Below are 24,485 nucleotides of genomic sequence, written 5' to 3'. Positions count from 1 at the left end.
GTCTCAAAGGAAGTATATTTAGGGCCCAATCTGCACTCCTTACTCAGGCTATGGGAGCACATGAACAGGTCTCTAATATAACTTGACAATGTACCTGCCTGTTTGTTGATTCATGACAGCAATATGCTGGAGGGGGCAGTTGGGGACATTCACAAGCCCCCTGTTAAAATTTTGTCACTAAACTGAGGGCAAAGCTGGGATGATTTCTCTGCCTCTGATGGAGTCACCTCTATTCTGAATTCAGCTATCATCCCTGCCAGAAATAACTTCTCTTTGAGTCTCATAAATATGCTGCAGAGGAGCAAACCATTTGTCTGTGGAATGCACCAAATGGCAGATATTTTCAAAAAATCCTGTCGGGTGTACACTGCTTGGCCCCACTACAAAAGATACATGTTGCACACTGTGCATATATAAATATATTCATGATAGATTGAAAGGAACAAATTATAAATGTTTCCTGCAAAATGTAACTTAGTATAAGCACAAGTGGTGCTGCCTCCTTCATCGATTTCAGTCACGAGAAAGCATTTTTGTTTAAACAAGAAAGCAAATGAAGAATCCCCCAATACTTCAACCCTCCTCCTTACACAACTCACTGTCTTGACATGCAGGGTTTATTGTGGGGCAAGGGAGGAAACAATTATGTTAAAATACCGGCAGTACATAACACAAGAACGAGGGGTCACCCAGTGAAATTATTAGGCAGCCAGTTTAAAACAAACAAAAGGAAGTACCATATATACTCATTCATTAGCCCATTCGTTTATAAGCTGACCTCCCCAAGATGGATAAGTAAAAATAGGAAAAACTGTATGACCCTTTCCTAAGCCGATCCTATGTTTCAAGGGTTGGAAAACTTTGGCTCCCAGCCTGTCAGAGTAAGCCGCTGGTGGGTTGCGCCACTTCCCGCAGCTCCCATTGGCTGGGAACAGCGAACCACAGCCACAGGGAGCTGAGGAGCTCGACGCCTGCAGACGCTCCAGGTAAACAAAATGACAATGTATTAGATATTCAATCCAATGATTCCATAGAGCAGGGATTTGCAGCCTTTGGCACACGGCTTGCCAGGGTAAGCACCCTGGTGGGCTAGGCCGGTTTGTTTACCTGCCGGATTCGCAGGTTTGGCTGATCAAGGCTCCCACTGGGCACAGTTCGCCACTCCCAGGGCAATGGGGGCAGCGGGAAGCCCTCGGCCTGCGCCACTTCTCATGTGCCAATGGTTGCTGATCCCTGCCATAGAGTTTAAAATCATCAACTTTTGGTGTAGACCTGTGTATAAGCTGACCCCCACCCTTTGATGCGTCACTTTCTTACAAAAAAAATTTGGCTTATGAACGAGTATATACGTACTTCTTCACACACCACACAGTCAACTTGAGGAACTTGTTGCCAGGGGATGTTGTGAAGGCCAAAAAATAACTGGGTTCAGAAAAGAACTAGATAAGTTCATGGAGGACAGCTCCATCAATGGTTGTCAGCCAAGATGGGTGGGGATGCAACCCCATGCTCTGGATGTCCCTAAACCACTGACTGCCAGAAGCTGGGAGCGGACAACAGGGAAATGGATCACCTGATAATTGCCTGTTCTGTTCACTCCCTCTGAAGCATCTGGCATTGGCCACTGTTGGAAGACAGGATACTGGGCTAGATGGACCAAGTGGTCTGACCCAGCATGGCCATTCCTATGTATATTCTTGCACATCTAATACAGTTATCACTTAAAGATGGATGTATATAATAAGGCAAGCGAATATCAGCAAGATCACATGAGATATTGAATAAACTAACTGAGCTGGTATTTGCTGTGATTTGTATAGAAGGTTATAATAATAAAATGCTAAAATAAATCACTGTATTTATTAAACTCCCTTCCTTTGTCAGAGCTCCAGGAGTGCTGTAAAATCATTCACTGTAAGTATAATAAACTGTAACTAAAATAAGATCCCACTCAGTTATTGTTCCATATTTTATTTCATAACATGACTTCAAACAGGAATCAGAGCATGTGTCAATTATCAAAACTTGTTAACTCAGTAAGAACAATTGGTATCTCTCTCTTGACATTTTCTGCATAAATTTGCATAGAGAAAAGACGGTGTTCTGAACTTTTTGAAAGTTATAATCACTTGTACACACATCTTCAGGTCAGACATTTCTTTGAAATTCACAATTCACAAATGTTTTGACACACAGGATGCCAGTCATCATGACCACTGCCACTTTGAACCTGCATTTTGAAACTATCATTTTGTCAGCAAAGTTAGCCTAAAAGAAGCAGATAGAACGCATAATGAAGGCTTACATGTCACTATGCTGGAAGGTATTATTGATGGGTATTTGATCTATAGACAATCACAGACCTGTTTAAAGCTAATGGGTGTGCTTGGCACCTTTCCTTCAGGTTAAATGAATTGCGATAGCTGGAAACAGTAGACAACATCACACAAGGCAATGGGCAGCATGGCAAGGCCTGTTCAGAAGCTAAGCTGTGTGGGCAGAGAGGTTTCTTGATTGCAAATACAGAAACTGGGGATGGTTTGGCATGCTGTCTGAGTGCAACAGAAAAGAAAGCGAGCAGTCAGTGATAGAAGCAGTTGTGTTCCTTCTCAGGGCCATGCTCAAAGAGACAAAGCTCCTTGGGGCACAGAACTGATTGGAGGGTCAGACTTGGAAATTGTGAGCAAGGAAGCTAATTGTGATTGTTTCTACTGTGTTCAGGGAAACAGGACTTACTGTACATACTTTGTAAATAAACAGGATTGCAGCAAAGAATACACGTAACTTGTATCATCCATTTCTCCTCCTAACAGAAACACGTGGCAAGGCCCTAAATATTGGTTAACCACTCAGTCAAAGACAGTACATTATCTTAGCTTCCTAGGTCAGTAGTATGACACTGTATGGAATTTGAGGAACACTTTAGATATTATGAATACCATTATTATAAAATTACAATGAATTATGCCAGATATGCCATGTAAGGTATCTGCAAAAACGTTATAATTTGCCAAATATGATAGTCTTGTCTATATGTTTGTATCACCTTTGTATTTTGGGTTATGGGTATGTGTGTATGTCTGTATTACAAAACTTGTGCTATGCTTCTGGGTGACACCCCCCAGGACAGTTTGGCATCAGCACAGCCTCGCTTGCTTGATGGCCCTTTAAGGACCATCAGCTATACAATTGACCCACTGAGAGAAGGCAGGAGATACACCTTATGACTCCCTCATGCAGAGGCAAGCCTATGGACAGAACTCTAAGGCTTCCATGTCATGTGCCGGGCAGCTTGGGTTTGGAACAAAGAAAGCACAAGCTGCATGGCAAAAGACTATAAAAGGCATCTGCATCTTCTGCTTTTTGTTTTCATTCCTGCTTCTTACCTTTGGAGTGACCTTTCTACAAACAAAGCTCTGAACAAAGGATTGAATGACCCATCCAAGCTGTGGATCTGTTCCAAAGGGACTTTCAAGCCAGCAAACTCACCAATACTGTTAGGAACCTGGTGGACTTTGAAGTCTTTGTATATATGTGACTGTTCTATCATTTTACATCTCTTTTCTTGTTCTTTATCATAAACCTTTAGTTTTAGACACTAAAGGACTGGCTGGCAGTGTGGTATTTTGGGTAAGATCCAAACCTATACTGACCTGGTAACATGGCTGACCCTTTGGGGTCAGAAGAACATTTTGTATAGTAAGTAGAGTTTGAAAATAACTTCTCACTGTACTGGACCTAGATGCTGGCTGGGAGCCAGGACTAGAATGCAATAAAGGGGGCTGTGTGATTTCTTTTGTGCTTCTTGATGACCAGTGTGGGGGAATCAGAAGCACAGTATGTTACTAGTTGGGGAGTTTACCTTTAGTGTTACCCACTAGTCTTGGGAGTATCTGCTGTCCCTTTTGCAGCCTGCCCTGACCTTGGCATTTCCATTGAGGGCTGCCCCAGGCACGCCAAGTAACAAGTAGTATAGTAAATTTTTAAGGTTTCCAAGATGCATTAGTCCAATTATTATTTTTCAGAAACCAAAACAATCAATCAATTAATAAAAAGTATCTTTTTAGAATATATGTACCTGCCTTAATATCAATAAAATGGATTTGAAATAAGCTTTAATTGTGTTTAAAAGTATACAGAAAGTTTGGTAAACTTAATCAAAAATGGATATTTTGGGCCAAATTTTCAAAGCTATATGTAGATTCAGCTAGTTTGTGTATGCAAACAACTAATGTGCCCATGCAAATCAGGTACTGCACAGATACAATGCCAATTAAATGCGTAGCTGGACATGCATACAAGCAAATACCTGATTTCCCCATGAACCCATCTGATATCGGCACAGGTAAGTCAGGCGCACAAACTGCATGTGCACATTTGTTCAAGCAGAACTGAAGGCCTGCCACCCTTTTACAGTGCAATTATGATTTTAGAGAGTTATTAACAAAATATAATGGTTTAAGTAACATCTAACAAAAATGTTCTGTTCTATGAGTTTGCGCATGAATAATGATTCAGATTGGTGGTTATTACTAACTTTCCACTACAATAAATAATCAAAATATAAACTGTCCATGAACAAATTGAGGCTGGAAATTAGGAGGTTTCTAACCATCAGAAGACTGAGGTTCTGGAGCAGCCTCCAAACAGAAGTTGTAGGGACAAACAACTTTACTAGTTTGATTAGAGAGTTGGACAAATTTTTGAGTGCAATTGTATGACGGGGTTGTTTGTGATACTAGGGGACAGGACTCAACAGCCCTGTGGCTCACTTCTGGTTTATGTCCTATGTTCCTAAATCTCATATTTCACGGTTTCAGCTGGCCACCGGAAGGAGTCTTGAAGAGATTCCGCCCTTCCCGCCCCCCCAAAAAAATGTATTCTGGGAGGCTTTTTTTTTTTTTTTTAAATCTCCTTCCTCTGAAGCATCAGCAGATGGCCAGGGCTGGAGATGGGACACTGAGTGGGGTGGGCCAGTGCTCTGAGGTGGCATGAGCATTCTCTCTCTCTCAGATGCTTGGCTGGCTGGTTCCTGCTCACATGCTCAGGGTCTAACTCATGGCCATATGTGGGGTAAGGAAGGAATTTTCCCCCAGGTCAGTTTGGCAGAGGCCTTGGGGGTTTTCACCTTCCTCTGCAGTATGTTGGTGCCTGGTCACTTGCCAGGATTATCTGGGTATATGTCACTTAAATATTTCCTTTACATTCCGGGGGCCTCAAGCACTGGTGCACCTTGGTCCTCCTATTCTCTCCCTGTGGCACATAATAGTTTAATCTCCTGAAGCTGCAAAACTTTGGACTCATTTTGGTTGTTGGGTTAGCGTGTGGGTTCTGGGTGATGCTGGTGGCCTGTGACAGATGATCAGGCTAGATGATCTCATGGTCTCTCCTAGCCTTAAACTCTAGGACTCTAAATAGAATATGTGAATGCACAATTTACAGTATTGCTTTACCCACTATTCAGGTAATCGTTCTGAAGCTCAATACCATCCACCTATTTGCTATTCAACCAAATATTGCAATTAAAAATTCAGTACACTCCTATGCTTCCTTGTCAATGAATCAGCCCCAAGAAGATGTATTTTCTGTCTGTAAGTTCAGCACACAAGGGACCACTAGAGAGGCAGCAAGAGGCATAGTTGCCTCAAATTCAGATGCCTGATTACTTGTGGGCACTTGTGTGACTAACGCACCAGCCTCCTCATCTGATATTAGGTATCTTGTTAAATTCAGTTGTCGGGGGCATTATTTGCTGTAATAACAACATTCCACATGGTGGTTCCAGTTAGCTGAATAGCTAGAGGTCAGTCAAGTATTGCGGTGTTCCTGTGAGTAAGTAAAATTTGTTTTACTCACCCAACTCTAACTGACTTTCTCTCATTTGCAAAATTAATTAAACCAGGTAAGTAATGTCAAAATTAGACATTTCCAGTCTTGTTAATGGTTTGCTATATATTCACTGCTATTGCTATTTATTTCCATTCAACAAGGAAAAAAAAAAGATATTTCTCCCAAATACATAAGTACATAAGAATGGCCATACTGGGTCAGACTAAAGGTCTATCTAGCCCAGCATCCCATCTTCCGACAGTGGCCAATACCAGGTGCTTCAGAGGGAATGAAATGACCAGGTAAACATCAAGTGATCCATGCCCTGGCGCCCATTCCCAGCTTCTGACAAATAATCAAGGGTTAGCTTCATTAAAAGTTCCTATTGATAAAACAGTAAGGAAACAACAGAATGTAAATGAAAAATAATTTGAATTTTTAATTAATGCAAATTTGTGATATTTAGACTCGCTTTACTTTAGAGCCACTGGAATAGAAGTATTGTCAGGAGACTCCTTAAGATGTATGAGAACACTGTAATTTACAGTCTATGCATGAACACACCTAAAATGCCGATAAAACCCAGAGCCTATTGGATCGTTGCACCATCCTAACAAAACTTTTAAAGATCTTGAGCCTTCTTGTGAGTTTAATCCAAATCTGTTAATATTTTTTTATAAAAAGCCTAATTTACATCACATTTGTTCTTATGCAACTTCCTAATGCTTGACTGCAGGCAGAGCCAACAGATGCTCTAGGGATGATGTGGAGGACAAGACTAGCATGTTCTCAAATATTTCACTAAACTGGAACATCTCGGTACAGAGAAGCACATCCTGAAGAGCTCAAAAAGATGGAACGGCCAGCTGGCCCCAAAGCCAGAAGGTCACTAGGGCACCCTCTCAGAAAACATCTCCAGGTAAACGTATGGCACCCAGCGGATGTTGGGCCCACAAGAAATGGATGGCTGGACCCATCTGACTGACTGGACCCATTTGCTCCTATTTCCTCACTAACTAGGTCTAAGTTAGAAAATTTTCACCTTTGTAACACTCCTCATATCGAAACCACAAAGGTGTTCACACTGGTACCTCATGTGTTTCCAACACCAGAAAACCACAATATTGGGTCACACTATAATTCTGCAATGATGGAACAGACCAAACCCACTTCCACTATAACTATTCTATTGCAACTGGTGTTCCCAGCACAGCCCACAATGCTCCTGTAACCTCTTCACTGAGGACACAGTGCAACAAATCTCCTGTACTTCTGACAACTTTATTTTGAGCTTCTGAACCATCTGCAGTGTTATACATACAAGATTTCAGTTTTATAAGGTGCAACACATGAAATCTTAAGTATCTTTTGGTTTCAGAAAAACAAATATTTGTATGCAATACTAATGCCATTTCATTTTATAAAATACATATATTATGTATTGAGCCGCGTGCCAGAGCTTGCTGACCCCTGGTCTAAGGGAATTGCTTGTGTGACTTATGGTTAGCCAGTGAGGTAAAACCAAAGTCCTCTCTGTCTGTCCGGTTTGGTGTGCCTTAGAGGTGAAGAAACCCCAGCCTTGGGCTGTAACTGCCCTGCTCTAAGCAATTGTCCTGAATTGATACTCACAAAACTGTCCCACCAAAGGCAGCATCATTACACCCATTGTAAGCTGTAACAGTACAATTATCTAGGGCCAAATGAGAAGTGAATGCTTGGTCACACACAGGAATGTGTGTCCTTTTTTTCTCTTTCTTATTATGCTTAGGGTGGAGAGCTGCCAGGGCAGGAGGGTCTTTTTGTTAATCCATGTGAGGCCAAGGGGGAGTGAGAGAAGGATGAGCCAGTTGCAGGGATTTCTAGTCCTCTTTATGCAACCAGGGGACAGAGTGTTTGCCACACTTTCCCTTTGCAGCAGGCAGACTTGGGAAGGGCTCTTTTCCCTCCTCTACGGAGTATACTAGTTCCAAGGGATTTTTCTCTCAGTCCTCCTCCTGTGGTTAGGAGATGAGTGTTGGCTTACAGGAGATATCTCTCCTATTCTTCAAATTTCATATTGAGTTCCTTTACCGACAAGTGCTTCAGGAGACTGAAAAGAGCTAGAGAATGCAGTGAGTAGAATCTAGTGAGAGACTGTAAGGAGAAAGAGAAGAGAAACAGACTGCTGCTGGCAGCGCATGACAAGTTGTATCTGTAGAAATTTCCCTATGAGAGCACACACATCAGAAGCTTAGAAGGACGACTGCAGACAGAGACAGAGCCCAGACTACAAAGAATTACTGGGGTGCTGAGCTGTATATACTGGGACAAATAATCTTAGACATGAAAAGTGCTAAAGTCATGGCTGGCAGCCTGGCACTAAAGTAATAAATAATCCTGTGTCTATAGTATGTTCCACGTTGAGGCACTTTGCATATTAAACTGACATACAATCTAGAGAGATCACTTCATGCCCATGCAGCCCTTTCTCAGGATAAACACAGCATCAGTAAACAGTTTAGAATAGGAAGTGAATAGAATAGGAAGCGATTATATTTTCCCAAAGGGAAAATGGGACACCGTGCAGGACCATCTAGGGGACCTTCCTCTCCTCCCCTCCCTGGTGTGTGGGGCCAGCCCAAGCCCCTCTCCCCCTGCCCAAGGCCCTCCTCTCTCTCCCCCATCTCTACGTGGGGCCAGCATGAGGCCACCCCCACTGCCTGCTCACACATGAGGCGAGGCTGGCCCGGCCCAAGCCACTCACCCCTCATTTTCCTCTGTGCCCTGCTAGGAGTCACACCCCACTTTTTTGGCAAAACTGGGCATTTGTCCAGTTGGCAAGAGTTAACAGGACAAATGCCCAGTTTTGCCAAAAAAGTTGCAATGGCCAGGACATGGCTTGAAAAAGGGACTGTCCCGGCCAAAATGGGACATATGGTAACCCTAGAAGTGAACAATAACTTATCCATCAGAAAATACAGGGAGAAGAATAGGCCAGTAGAACGTTATTATCCATACTGGCATTTGTCCAGGACATCAAAGTTTGTACTGTTGCATGATGGGGTATACCAACCCTACACTGAGCCAGCAAGGGCTAATGAGCTATTATGGGCCCACTCAGCCCCACTAAACCTGCACTCACGGTCAGTTAAGAAAGTGGTGGTTAAAAGGGGAGGAGTAGCTCAGTTGCTGGCTGACCAGAGAGGAGAATAGACCTCTTGTCCTTTGCTCCTGGAATCCCTGAGGGAAAGGGCCAGCCCAGGACCTCTGCAGATTGCAGACTGCCAGAGCCTCTCCAGAGGAAGGAAAGCCTGGCCCAGGACTGCTGAGTTTTGTCTTGGGACTATTTTTCTTTGCTTGTTTATAAAAGGATGATTGGCCAGGCTGGGAGAGGCCTGAGGGGCCTGCGGACACTGTTGCAGGGAACTCCTGCCCAGGAGAGATGTGGGGAACTGCATCAAACTCTGTGGACTTCTTGCACCCGACTCAAGCCTGCCCTGTGGTATGTCTGGGACCCTGAAGAGTGCATGGTCACGTGTGATGGAGAATGTGGGTGTGATCTCCCCCTCCAATGAAGGGAGAGGCCTGAGTCACCCAGATCTTCAGGTACATCAAGGTGGAGAGTCAGGAGGAGCCTGCCTTGCTGGGAACAACCTGGACCTGAATGAGTGGATGGCTCAGAACCAACAGCAGCAAGTTGCTCAGCAACAAAAGATCACAGTTTATGTATTGCAGATTCTTGAACTGTAGATTCAAAATTCTGGTTTGGACCTTTTGTGTTCATTGTAAGAGTATCTCAAGTGTTGCCACAAAGATCTAGATACAAACTGCTTCATGAAAGATATCAAAGCTCAACCACTGCCTGTACATTACGACTTGATAAATGCAGGCATTCTTGTACACAGTGGAGGAATGGCTACTCAGACTCTTCTGAGGCCAGATCCTCAGCTATTGTACACTGTCACAGCTCAACTGACATCACATAACTTACAAACAATTTACTCAAGTAGAGGACCTGGTCCCCAGTCTTTCAAATTCTGGCAACATCTTTTTTGCAACAAAACACAATCATACTTCGCCAAAAGGACCTAACAATTAAATACTGTAGAATCCACTTAATTGGTACCCTTTGATGTGAACAGAAATGTGTTCATAAAGTAATTGTCTCACTTATGAGTAGCTCATACAAATATATTGTGCTGGGAGATAGTCACAGTGCTGAGTGTATAAATTCAATTTAGACTACATTAAGAGAAGAGTGCCTCAGTCTGCAGACATAAAAGATCTGAAAGCAGCATGAAGTGAGCAAAAGGTCACCAGTGTGAAGGTTAAGCAAGCAAACACCAATTCACACTTCTTAACTACGGTGAATGGGCTTTCAAACAATACTAGCCCAGTCATTTAGTCTTTTCACAACTGGCCATTCCCTTAACCCATTGTTTAGTCAGTGTAAGGGAAATACACTGTATTCAATCATCATGTGGCATGCTATTAAGTGCATTCCAAGTTTCTTGAACTCAAAGACCAACAGACTTTAGTAGTGGTCCACATTCCTGGGAGTGGAATGGAAGAATGTAGGGCTTATTGAGCCTCTAACCCCACTAGAAAAATCTCCTATCCAGGTTTGAGGGTGCCTTAAACCCAGATTAACATACAAGGTTGAAGGCATAGGTTTGAGCCAAGTGTTTGCCTCCTTCTGGGCTGACAACACATCTACTTTACAGTGAGGATGCAGGGTAGAAATACCCAGGAACTGTTACTCCTCCAATGCCGTCCCACAATTCCACCTGGGTCAATTTTTCTTGTCCTCTCCCTTTCTACCTCCCCCCTTCTTCTGCACCAAAGTCACCTGAATTGGGCTGGTGTTTAAACTCCACATTGGCTACTACATTTCTTCTGCGCTTCCACAGCATTTGAACAGAGATGCCATCTGAGAGATTCTTCTCCCATCATGCGGCCAGCTGGTGAGAAACTGACATCAAGCTTCTGGTGACCCTCTGGTGTGAGGTCAGTTACACCCATCATTTAGAGAAAATCAGCAGTTCTAAGAGGGAATTTCCAAACAGCGGGCAGCAGCAGAATTCAGCAGATAGGATCTCATTGCAGGAGAAAAATCAGACTCCTGAAGACCATGTACAGGAAAGTCAAGGATCACAATGCCACACCTGGCATATTACCAAAATCATGCCCATTCTACAAAGAGTTTGACTGGATGCTTGGCCCCACCCCAAGCCCAGACCACACTTTTCTGCTGGATGGCCTTTTGAAGGAGGAAGAGGTTATAGAGGAAGTAAGGCAGCCTCAGCAGAGACTAGAGGCAAAGGGAGTACCCACACAGAGCTGATGCCTGCCCATATGCCACTGTGGGGCACACTCAGGAGTTTCTTGTGCCAGTCCCCTAGGAACTCTACAATGAAGAGGTGACAGGAAGGACCCAGGATGGTCTGCATTTCTGCAGTTGGGTAGGAAGCAGAGTGTGTAGAGATATTTGCTATTGTTATTAGTGATATTACGCGATGGGGGTGGGGCTTTGCCTGTTTAAGACCAACCTCATTAATGATGGCACATGCTGTGGGCTGGGGCTGACTTGCCAAGCTTCAGTGGAAGGCAGAATCTGCTCCATTTTGCCTTTGTCCCTCTTCCTCTCCTCCCCACACCCTAACTCCTATGAGTCAAGATGGATTCCAAGAGGAAGAGAGGGGGGGAGAATTAAACACACAGACAGTGATTTGCCGTGGCACAAATTACTATACAAAGCAGGGATTATTAAGTACAAGCAGAGCAATGCCCGCAAATGCAGGGACATGGATGGCACAGACATATATATTTTACTCAGTCCTTTTTCCTCAAACTGACATTAGCATTAAAGCTCATTCAGAGGCAGCCTAGATATTAAGTCCACTGCATTACCTGTGTTGGTATTAAGTCCAGAGCACTTGCAAAGTCTCACAGTACCACAGTGAAGGGCTGCTGCTGCAGCTGAAGTGGGGATTGTGGTGGAAAGGTACATCTGTGGTATTTCTAAGCAGCTGCATCCCAGTTTATGTTTGCCCATATTTACTCAACTCCTGTGTTATACCTTTCTGAAGAGCCCATTATTAAATAGCTGTTCCCATGTAGGTACTTACAAACAATAATCAAGTCACTCCATAACTTTCTCTTTGTTAAGCTAAATAGATTAAACTTTGTGAGTCTATTGTTGTAAAGCATGTTTTCTAATCCTTTAATCATTCTCATGGGTCTTTTCTGAACCCTCTCTATAATTTATCTACATCCTTCTTGAATTAGGGACATGAGAATTGGCCATCGTATTCCAGCAGTAGTTGCACCAGTGTCAAATAAAGAAGTAAAAACATCTCTACTCTTGAGATTCCCCTGTTTATGGATCCATTAGCCCCTGTGGCCATTGTCCCAAATTTCATTCCTAGCAGTCTCTGCTTTCCCGAACATTCCCCTCTCTGCAACTTCCAGCTGCTCTTTATAGGGGAATCACCTGTACCCAGGGCCGGCTCCAGACCCCAGCGCGCCAAGCGCGCGCTTGGGGCGGCATTTTGCCGGCAGGGTGGCAGGCGGCTCCGGCGGACCTCCCGCAGTCATGCCTGCGGGAGGTCCACCGGAGCCGCGGGACCAGCGGACCTGCCGGAGGCATGACTACGGAGGGTTCGCTGGTCCCGCGGCTCGGGTGGACCTCCCACAGTCATGACTGCGGAAGGTCCGCCGAAGCCGCCTGCCGCCCTCCCAGCGCACCCTCCACAGGCACGTCTGCAAGAGGTCCCCCGGCACCGCGGGACCGGCAGCGCGCCCCCTGCGGCATGCCGCCCTGCTTGGGGCGGCCAAATTCCTAGAGCCGCCCCTGCCTGTACCTCTTTCAGTAATCAGGGCTAGGGAGCCCAGACTGTCTATCCCTTACAGGGAAAGCCACCCTGTTGCCATAACATATGGCAAATAGTGCTGCTCAGCACAATAATTTATGTACAATACAGGAATGCTACTATTCTTGCAGAGGACAGGATATGGATTCACACTACGAAGTCATCACATTTAGAGGAAGGCTGGAACTAACAGAAGCCTTGGATCCCCTAAACACTGAACAACGGAAGCCAGTCTGTAGTTTCTCTTCCTCTTACCAAGATTTTGTGCTGTGCCAGAGGTACAGCACAGAACATGTAGCCTAGGCCACTCTGGCAACAGGAGAAGCCCTGTTGTACTGCATATCCTCCCAAACCAGGAAACAAGCAGTTCAGTCATTTATTACCCCACCTACACTCCACTTATCATTTTTCCTCTACAGCCTCAGCTTTCTTTTTTCTACCACCCAAGAGTTCAGGTCTTCACCCTCATCTTGAGCCACTAATAGGCCTCTTCGGCCTGCAGCTAGGTCATGGGCTATATATATTGTTTTGATTATTATTATTATAATATATTTAAACACTGCATACATTTATTACATAATATAATATACATATAAATCCCCTTTTATAGTACATTGAATAATTTTATAGTAATACATGATGTATTCCATTAAGTCAGTTTTATGTTAGACAAATATATTGTTCTTTTCTCGTTTTAAACATGCGTGGTCTTCCCTTCCATCCTGCTCTGTTTCCAGAGAACATTTTGTTCTGTGTATTTTCTACAGTTGGATAAATTATATATAAGAAAAAAAACCTTATTCAATGAGTTTAGCCCATTTTTCTGTTGATGAACAATCCACAAACTGATCTCACTTTTTCAGAATTAGTTACTAATGATACTTTGTTCAATTGCTTTCCCAGCCAAAGTCTAACCTAGATATTATCCTCAAATTGAGCACTACTGTTTTTTAATATTTGTTATTACATCTCATAAAAGTCACATATTTTTGTTTCTGCTGTCTGATTGGATGACAAATCAGGAAAAGCACATAGTGAATCAGATTTCACAAACACGATCACAAATACATTTCCCCACTATCTGGCCAGCTGTAGTGCTTGCTATCCAATAACTGCATCAACAAAGGATTCCACAGACTAGTTTCCCATAAAACATATATCTGAGGATTTAACTTTTATTCGTTAAAAGACATTTAGACAAGGACATCTAATCTATGGACCCATCCTCTGATAACAGTAATCAAAACACTGTTCTGCAAAATTCATATTTTATAACATTTATTAACCTATATTTACTTTGATGACTGCGTTTAGAAATGTCACCTTTTGATTGGAAACAATATGCACTCAGAAAATTCACTTGTTTTGCAAGGTCAAAATTGCAGTACTTTGGCCTCCATTTCACACACCAGAGGTATAGAAAGAAAAATCAATATAATCAGTTTACTGAGTTGTATTTATCAAGCTGAAAAGGAATTGTTTTCAGAGAGATGCACTATCTACAGAGAACAGAAAAACAATGTGAACCTAGTGTTTAACTTGGCTTATTTAAAAGAAAGTGTAGACAAGACAATCACTTCAGGCCCAATTATCTCACTTTTACTCATATAGGAAAATCCTGGCCCCACTGATGTCAATGGCAAAACTCACTGACTTAAAAAAGGAGGCAGGATTTCACCATCAGTGAATAGTTTCACTGAATGTGGGTGGCAAAATCTAGTTTTAGCAGAACTCGTCAATTCGTGTGAAACTCAGATGACCACCACATTTTTTATACATATGGAGCCTGAAGCCCTGCATATCTACCAAGCAAAAGGGTGTTTAGCTCATTGCTTATGGGATAAATACATCACCTTCCCAATGTGGTTAAGAATCTTTAATAGGAGGCAGAAGATCTGAAGTTATTATACAGTAAAAGCGTGTTTCAACAAAGCTCCAGGACAATTTTAATGCAATAAAAATGAGGAAATCCTCAGAGCACCCCAATTTCTATGAAACCGTTATGAAATCTAGACCTGCAAATTGCCTTGTCTCAGCTAAACTCTATTAACACAGAGGAAATAAAATCTTTGTTAAGGTGGAGTTAAGGTTCCAGGCACTTCGTAGTGCCCTTTACAAACCTTGTAACCTTCTAGAATGTGAGGGGACAATTTCAAAAACTTAGATGTTGGGAAACTAGGAAATGCTGAGTTCTAAGCCCCCTTAAAAGCATCAGTGTACCATAACAAGCAAAATACCAATGTAAGAAAACCAGTCAATTCAGTTAAGGTTGTGGTAAGTAGGAAGTGTCAAAGTAACTGCCCTTCATGGGGCTGGCAACAGGAAACAGCACAGTAATTTATCTGTCCCATCAATTTCTGTATATCCATCACAACCCAAAATCATTATTCCTATCAATGCACTTCCATGGGCCACCACAGTGATCTATGGTGCACCACTGATCTAGGAAGTAGTTGCAAATGGTTGGCAGAGATCACACTGTACAAAAAAAAACACTTAAGAAGGAATAAGGTGCTGCTGAGCTCCTCCTTCGGGCAGGAATCAAAGGAGGCAGGGTTAAAGTTGTGTGACTGGTGCATAGGAACTGTCAGTAACTCTGCATTGCCTGGTTTTCTAAAATTGGTGTTTTGTTTTTTCTTATTATACTAATGATCTTGTAAGTGGAACCTTAATGTTGTATTTTCTGGTTGCAGAATATCTGAGCTTTTGGAATTGACATATCATTTCTAGAAGAACACAAGGTGCACGGGGCATTGTGGAGTGTCTGGAATGTTATTCCACATAAAACATGTTTTTGCATGTTAACTTTATCATTAGAAAAAGTGAGTGTAGTGGAAGGGGCTTGATTCAGAAACATCTTTGTGGGGGTCTGGACTGGCTTTCTTGGAGCTGCTAAGCACCTTGTTCTTGCTGATAGGGGGATATGTGAGTTATGAACGGCACAGAAATTAACAGCAGTGATTAGAAGACGAAACTTGAACTGGTCTCTTGGCCCCTAGTCCTGGACAGCTTTCCCTAAGCTACACAATGTTTGTGGGGAAGTTGGTCTCTCTTTCTCACCCCACACTAGCTGGAAGCCTGTGTACAGTGGTATTGGTCCATGCAGGACTGCAGTGGTCTCACTATTGCTACGCTACTCCATGGAACCAGAAATAAAGTCTAGCAACTTATTAATTTGACTCAGAGCCTTGTTCTGGTACTGGACACTAGATCTCAGCAGGGACAGACCAAGGAGCCGAGGAAGTTTCACGTGATTATTGCATATAGTTTTTTTTCCCATATTTCTGCACAAGAAACCATTATAAGAAAATTTGAAATTTTAGGAGTATACAATATGGGGAAGAGGGCTGTGTCTTTGGGAACTCCTTGACCAAATGACTAAATTTGCACCACAAACTTTACCCTGGGTCCCTAGGTGCCCATCTGGGGTCACCCTGCATGTTTATTTTTGAGAGGGTTGAGAATTTAGCTTTAACCAGACATTCTGTTGCAACTTAAACTACTTGTCTCCCCATAATCCATCTTGCTTGTATGTTCTCTATTGAGCAGTCCCCTAAGGCTGTATGTGATTTGTTTAGAGACCTCTACATACATGTCAACATACATGAAGGAACATTTGGCAACAAGAAGAAAGTCAAGGAAAGTGTGGGCCCCTTTCTGAATGAGGGAGGCAACATAGTGACAGAGGATGTGGAAAGAACTAATGTACTCAGTGCTTTTTTGGCTGTCTTCACGAACAAGATCAGCTCCCAGACACTGCACTGGGCAGCACAGCATGGGGAGGAGGTGACCAGCCCTCTGTGGAGACAGAAGTGGTTCACGACTATTTAGAAAAGCTGGATGAGCACAAGTCCATGGGGCCGGATGCGCTGCATCTGAGGGTGCTAAAGGAGCTGGCGGATGTGATTGCAGAGCCATTGGCCATTATCTTTGAAAACTCATGGCGATCGGGGGAGGTCCTGGTTGACTGGAAAAAGGCTAATGTAGTGCCCATCTTTAAAAAAGGTAAAGAGGAGGATCCAGGGAACTAAAGGCCAGTCAGCCTCACCTCAGTCCCTGGAAAAATCATGGAGCAAGTCCTCAAGGAATCAATTCTGAAACACTTAGAGGAGAGGAAAGTGATCAGGAACAGTCAGCATGGATTCAGCAAGGCAAGTCATGCCTGACTAATCTAACTGCCTTCTATGACAAGATAATGTGGATGAGGGAAAAGCAGTGGACGTGTTATTCCTTGACTTTAGCAAGTTAAAGAAGTATGGATTGGATGAATGGACTATAAGGTGGATAGAAAGCTGGCTAGATCGTTGGGCTCAATGGGTAGTGACCAGTGGTATGGCTCCATGTCTGGTTGGCAGCCGGTATCAAGTGGAGTGCCTCAAGGGTCAGTCCTGGGGCCGGTTTTTTTCAATATCTTCATTAATGATCTGGAGGATGGCATGGACTGTACTCTCAGCAAGTTTGCAGATGACACTAAACTGGGAGGAGTGGTAGATATGCTGGAGGGTAGGGATAGGATACAGAGGGACCTAGACAAATTAGAGGATTGGGCCAAAAGAAATCTGATGAGGTTCAACAAGGACAAGTGCAGAGTCCTGCACTTAGAACAGAAGAATCCCAAGCACTGCTACAGACTAGGGACCAAATGGCTAGGCAGCAGTTCTGCAGAAAAGGACCTAGGGGTTAAAGTGGACGAGAAGCTGATATGAGTCCACAGTATGGACAGTATGTTGCTAAGAAGGCTAATGGCATTTTGGGCTGTATAAATTGGGGCACTGACAGCAGATTAAGGGACGTGATCATTCCCCTCTATTCGACATTGGTGAGGCCTCATCTGGAGTACTGTGTCCAGTTTTGGGCCCCACACTACAAGAAGGATGTGGAAAAATTGGAAAGAGTCCAGCGGAGGGCAACAAAAATGATTAGGGGGCTGGAGAACATGACTTCTGAGGAGAGGCTGAGGGAACTGGGATTATTTAGTCTGCAGAAGAGAAGAATGAGGGGGGATCTGATAGCTGCTTTCAACTACCTGAAAGGGGGTTCCAAAGAGGATGGATCTAGTTTGTTCTTAGTGGTACCTGATGACAGAACAAGGAGTAATGGTCTCAAGTTGCAGTGGGGGAGGTTTAGTTTGGATATTAGGAAAAACTTTTTCACTAGGAGGGTGGTGAAGCACTGGAATAGGTTACCTAGGGAGATGGTAGAATCTCCTTCCTTAGAGGTTTTTAAGGCCTTGCTTAAGGCCATCCCTGGCTGGGATGATTTAGTTGGGGATTGGTCCTGCTTTGAGCAGGGGGTTGGACTAGATGACCTCCCGAGGTCCCTTCCAACCTTGATATTCTATGATTTGTCAGACAGCGACTGCAAATAAAGCAAAACCTCTTTATTCATGGCTACACTCTGCAGGAAACTCCCACTCAAGTTTCCCTAACACGCCATGTAATCTTATTAATTCATTCATTCCATTAGTCTTTCAATGTTGGATGGAAAGGTAATGCATTCTCTTCTGTATAAAAAGGAATCCTAAATAAATGATAGCGATGTACTTCACAAATATTTGAATGGAAGACTACAAAAGGGCCAGCAATCTCAAATCATTTTCTGTCCTAAATGACCTATATTGAACTTTGCAGGTTTCTGAAAATGGGTAGTGATAAAGAACATTAATTCAACTATAGCAGATGAATTATAGCATATATTGGTGTCACTTAAAGTCACTTTTGCCTCTGAGATGTCACTACTTTCGAGGGATTGATAGAACAGTTATTATAGAAATGAATGTATAGACTAGTTACAAGGAACAGCTGCTTCTTTTGCACCTGTGTACTTATTAAGCAATTATTCCAAATAAATGAAAGATTATTATGTGCTGAGCCTATGATCCTAGTTAATACTTACAGCAACTGCCTCCAGGATTTGTTTAACAGCATCGGCAGCATCTCGCTCACTGTAATATCCTTTTTCCACAATCCTAGAAAGAAACCAGGAGATACTGCTCAGACTCATGGATATAGATGAGCATGCAATGTAGGTAAATGCTTCATAAAAAAATTAATCAGAAATAATCAAATTCGGACACGTCAGGTAAGCTGCAATGCTCTTTGCAGAATCAAAATTGCAGATTTCTGATGCTTAAAGCTAGGTCTATGCATCTGTGCTTTACCTGTGGTTCCTAGTTAATATAAAAAAAAGGATTTTAAAATACCAGTATATTGTTGTAGAAGTAAAATCATAAATTCTAATAAAGTCTGCAAAGAAAAGGTATTAGAACGCTATAGGATGATGAATTTTAGAAAATCAGAGCTAGACAAATCATCTATAACACCTTTTGGGGATGCTTACCTATATTTCTATTTAGTTTAAGCCATTCTTCTAGAAATGATGTGCCATCAATTTGCAATGTCCCACTAAGATCTGTTCTGCACAGTCTAGTTAGGGTGTTTGGTATTAGAATCTGAAGGCTGCAATATGCTGATTTGTCCTCTTTTGTTTTCTGAGTATAGAACTGCTGCTCTGTCGTCCACACAGAAACTTCACTGCAATGCAAAACTTTATTGTTCTTTAATTCATAAAGCCCAGTACGGTATGTGCATATTGCTCATGACAATTAATAGCCTGATTTTTCAAAAGTGCTGAGGACTTGCAGCTCATAGTGAATTCAATGGGCTTTGTTGGTACCAGGAACCTCTGAAAGATCTGGTGACTAAATCTTCTTTTCTAACATCCATTCATCTCTTTATTAGGGAAAAATATATTTGTTTAAAAGAGTGTTCTCCTCTTTGGAAGCTTTTTAAACAATGGTACATTAATATATAAATGCCTTTTTCTTTAAATGGGTAGCAGCAATGACAGAATATCTGGTGCCTGATTCAGGGTTTCATGTTCTGGGACATTCTGGAAAACCATAAACTAGTATTACTGAATGAAACAAAATATGAAAACACAGTTAAAAAAAATAAAAATAAATAAATAATTGTAATCATTTAGCTTTTTTTGGTTTAAAAATTGAATTAATTTTCAAAGCCCAACACAACAAATTGGTTGCACTCAGGCCATATATTGTTACTTGAATATAAACTGGTAAACTATGTACAAAAAATTTAAAAGATTTATATCACTGAACACTTACAATAATTCTCTTGCCCCCCGTAGTTCTCTTGCCAGTATTTTCTAACTATACACAGCATTTATGACCAATAACATTTCTCTCTTACAGAGTTACACCAAAAACACATTTGACCAATAGGTTTGATTATTATATTGATTTTTAAAAGCTCAACCTGACATATACAGGTTTTTGTCTTAGATACCGTACACAGAAGTGAATGGCTGTATACTTTCTGTAAGATCAATGACTGCAAGCTGTGTGACTGATTTTAGTGATAAGGCAGAACAAGCTTCCACATACCTGGAGCAAGGTTGAGATCTGATTTATTGAGGAGGGGAACACTTGGCATACGTCTTCTGCAGTATTTCAGCAGCGCTGTTGTGATGAGTGTGGCACTCAGAGTGAGAGCTACTGTGATGGGGCGCCTGCCCCACACTGGGCTCTAAGGGGTTAACAGAGCCCTAGGGAGGCTGCACAGGAGACAGCCAATCAGAGAAGGGCTGCAGGGAGCAGCCAAGCAGAGCCAAGCAGGCCCATATAAAAAGGGAGCTGCAAGGCAGAGGAGGGTAGTTCTCTGCTGGGAGCCCAGGAGGAAGGATTGTCTCTGAAAGGCTGAGAGAACTGCCAGCACACTGGACAGAGCAGTGCACCTAGCAGGGACCAGGAAAGTGAGAAACAGCTCCTGGAGTTTGCAGGCTGAGGCCCTGAAGCAACGGCAAAGAGGATGCTGGGGCCACGAGGAAGTGGCCAGACAATTAGCTACAGTAGCCACTAAGGGAAGTGGCTGAACAACAGACTGCAAGTCCCCCGAAAGGGGAGAGCATAGTATGTGGCACGGCTGGAAGGCTGTGTCGCTGAAGAGGATACCAAAGACCTTTGAGAGATGTGGGTCCTAGAGCATGAGCGACAGCGGCAAGACACCACCAGAAGCAGGCACACTAACATGCAGAGGTAATCCCCAAGACAGCCAGCAGAAGGTGCCAGAGTGGTGAGTGAATCCCATTACAGTCACCCTCTGATGTGTTTCATTATGACAGCACAAGGGCTGATGAAAAAGGTGCTAACTGTGTGACAAAAATTACTACGTAGTCAGTGGGACTTCCAGTATAATATATATGGCTATAAAAAGGTAATAACCCACCAACCAGGGTAGATCTAACAAATATGGCAGCCCTTTATTGTCCCTATATAGAGTGAAAGATGGGTTTGTTTTGAATAATGTCATTTACAGTTTTATCATATAACTGACCAGCAGTAGAGAAAAATACAGTAAAATGATTCAGTTTGACTGGAGGGAAAAATCCAATGAGGCAAGGATATTTTTCAATGTATTGTTTCATAGTACTGCCTAATAATCAACACTCATTCTATTCATTGTTCTTCAATGGGAGACACAATATAGTCTAAAGTGACACCCACTCATCAATGCAACAGTAAAAACAGCAACTTATAGTACTTGCTGTTTCACTAGAGAATCAGAGAAAGACTCAGTTGTTACTCTCAGGAATTTCTGCAAAAAATTCAACATAAGAGGAGTAATGTAACATAGCACCGAATTATTTTTAGGCGCAGATTTTTGAACAATTTTTAAGAGCTGTAATTTTAAACATCATTTACTTTCTATGCTATAGCTTTGACTGTCTGGATACATGAGGGCCAAAAGTCTCTGTGTTGCCATTTTCATGCACATGTCTCCAATAGACCACACTGTTCTAGTCCAAAAATATATCCCACAGCAGCAGCTGTTCACTTCTTAAGACCAGTTCTGTATCACCAGTAAAACATATTATTTATGGGCCAGCTGCTACTGACTCCCTGATACTTTTAAATCAATATTAACATAATGATTGTACCAGTTTTATGAAAAAACCAAAAGTATGGAAATCCAAAGTTAAGCCTGTCATTTATGTTATCCATAAGTAAGTGTATTGCAATTTGTAAAATATACCTCATTACATACCACAGTGACTAGAAACTCCTGTAATTCCCAGACCTTGGGACCATTAGCATTTGCAGGATCAGGGTTATAGTCAGTTATTTCAAGAAATAATGACGTTTTAAGTCTCAGATTGCTGAGAGCCTGCTACATGCTCTAGAGTCTACTGCATCAGTGATATTGAAGAACATGAACAGTCACCACACACACACTAAAATCCTTTTCCCTTTTAAAACACTAGTTCACACATATAGTAATAACCACTTTGGACCAACAGAACATAGCACAGTTTTATATAAAGTTACGTCTTTCATACCAAAATTATCCCAAAGTGTTGCAAAACATTGAGTTAGACAACTGGGAGCATATTCACCAGTGTGACTGGCATTATGCACTCAGGAATAAATTTATCTGAGGAATTGGACAGTTTAACGGACAGACAGTACATGTTGAAGAAATAAGAGACATCACCTACATTTTTCAAGAACTGACAGAATGCTGAGCTTTCATCAGTAGTACCATGAGAAGTGGGCAGAAAAGACCTGCCTCATGCAAAGGATACAACCTCTGCGAATGTAACTCCTTCGACCTCTAGTCATTTATAGTATTCCTTAGTGTCAGCATTGAGAAAGTCCTGGTGAACATAAGAACAGCCATACTGGGTCATACCAAAGGCCCATCTAGCTCTGTTCTCTGTCTTCTGACAGTGGTTGTGCCAGATGCTTCAGAGGGAATGAACAGAACAGGCAATCATTGAGTGATCTATCCCTGTTGTCCTTCCCCAGTTTCTGGCACTCAGAGGCTAGGGACAACCAGAGCATGGCATTGCATCCCTCACCATCTTGGCTAATAGCCATTGATGGACCTATCCTCCATGAACGTATCTAGTTATTTTTTTAACTCTGTTATAGTTTTGGCTTTCACAACATCTGGCAACGAGTTCCACAGGTTGATTGTGTGTTGGGCAAATACTTCCTTTCGTTTGTTTTAAACCTACTGCTTATTAATTTTTTATTGGGTGACTGTTCCTTCTTGTGTTATGTGAATTAATAAATAACACTTCCTTATTCACTGTCTTCACACCAGTCAAGATTGTATAGATCTCTATCATACTCCCTCTTAGTCACTTAGGTTGACCAGATGTCCCGATTTTATAGGGACAGTCCCAATTTTTGGGTCTTTTTCTTATATAGGCTCTTATTACCCCCCACCTTCATCCCGATTTTTCACATTTGCTGTCTGGTCACCCTATAGTCACCTCTCTTCCAAGCTGAAAAGTCCCAATCTTTTTAATTTCTCCTCATTTGGAAGCTGTTCCATCCCCTTAGTAATTTTTGTTGCCCTTCTGTGTACATATTCCAGTTCCAAAATATCTTTTTTGAGATGGGGTGACCAGAACTGCATACAGTATTCAAAGTGTGGGCATACCATGGATTATATAGAGGCAATATGATATTTTCTCTCTTACTATCTATGCCTTTCCTAATGGTTCTTAACATTGTTATCTTTGACTACCACTGTACATTAAGCAGATGTTTTCAGAGAACTATCCACAATGACTCAAAGATCTTTCTTGAGTGCTAAAAGCTAGTTTAGATCCATCATTTTGTATGTACAGTTGGGATTCTGTTTTCCAATGTGCATTACTTTGCATTTATCAACACTAAATTTCATCTGCTATTTTGTTGCCCAGTCACCCAGTTTTGTGAGATCCCTTTGTAACTCTTCACAGTCTGCTTTGGACTTAACTACCTTGAGTAATTCTGTACTGTCTTCAAATTTTGCCACCTCACTGAGCAGGGTCAGAGTGGAGCTGTGGCTGGGGACAGAGCTGGATTGGGGGAGGAGTTGAGCTGTGCCTAGGGCCAGAGCTGGGCATGGAGTGGGGCTGGGAGGCGCTCCCACCCTACCCCCTCCCCGCTTCACCATGTGCCCCCTGAATGTTCCTCTGCACCCCCACAGGGAGGCATGCCCCACAATTTGAGGACCACGGTCTGACACAAAATGTGATCAAAATTGCCTGAAGCACTGATCCATATTTTGGCCTAATGGTCAGCAAAATTTCAGTTTGAAAATCAAAATCATTTTATAGTTTAGGAGCCACTGATGTTTTTTGTTTTGTTTTGTTTGCTGCTGCTGCTTTTTAACATGCTTATAAAAATTCAAGAGGCAATAAATCTCCACCCTGCCTCCTCCCAACCCCTCACAACTTTCAGATTTGATAAACCTATTCCCCTCCTGGGCTCTGACTTTGGATGCAAGCCTGGAATCATTTGTTTTTTATGGCGAGCAATTAGCTCTTGTAAATTTATAAATGCAATGCTGTCACAATCTTAACTCCATTTCTGTTATCATTGAAACTACTCTGGATCAGTCCGATCTGATGAACTACTTCAAGGCCACTGGCATGTGCTAAGACCTATGCTCTCATTTCATGAGAACATTAATTATTTCATAATGAGCCCCGGCTAGGTTCATCTGGGGAACTAGGGAAACAATCTTGGACAAATCTCATAATTGAATGTCCCAGACAACCACATTTTTAATTCTAGCTATTTTTACCATGGTGTATTTATTGTGTGTTTCTAACATATTGCCTGTGTGCTTGTTGCTATAGAGCTGTTTACGAAGATTAAGTCCTTGTCCAAAAACGTTTACAGTCTATAGTAAATAGACAAAACACAGATGAAGGCTGCATGGCGAGGGTGGTGTGTGGAAGGTACAGCGGAAAAACAGTGATAAAGTGATTATTTCTGGCATACAG

General features: G+C 42.4%; 1 protein-coding gene across 7 annotated transcripts in view; it reads right to left on the bottom strand.

Moving 5' to 3' along the window:
* CAMK4 (calcium/calmodulin dependent protein kinase IV) overlaps positions 1-24,485 on the bottom strand; it is a 286,233-nt gene that overhangs the window by 76,563 nt on the left and 185,185 nt on the right. For all 7 annotated transcript variants that reach the window (XM_045022426.1, XM_045022422.1, XM_045022421.1 and 4 more), the window contains one exon: positions 18,576-18,648. In XM_045022426.1, coding sequence (XP_044878361.1) covers positions 18,576-18,648 — 73 coding nt within the window. The remainder of the gene's footprint in view (positions 1-18,575; positions 18,649-24,485) is intronic.

This window comes from Mauremys mutica, chromosome 6 (assembly GCF_020497125.1).
Source record: "Mauremys mutica isolate MM-2020 ecotype Southern chromosome 6, ASM2049712v1, whole genome shotgun sequence".
NCBI lineage: Eukaryota > Metazoa > Chordata > Testudines > Geoemydidae > Mauremys > Mauremys mutica.
Note: the sequence above shows the minus strand (reverse complement) of the source record. Positions and strands in the feature narration are given on the sequence as shown.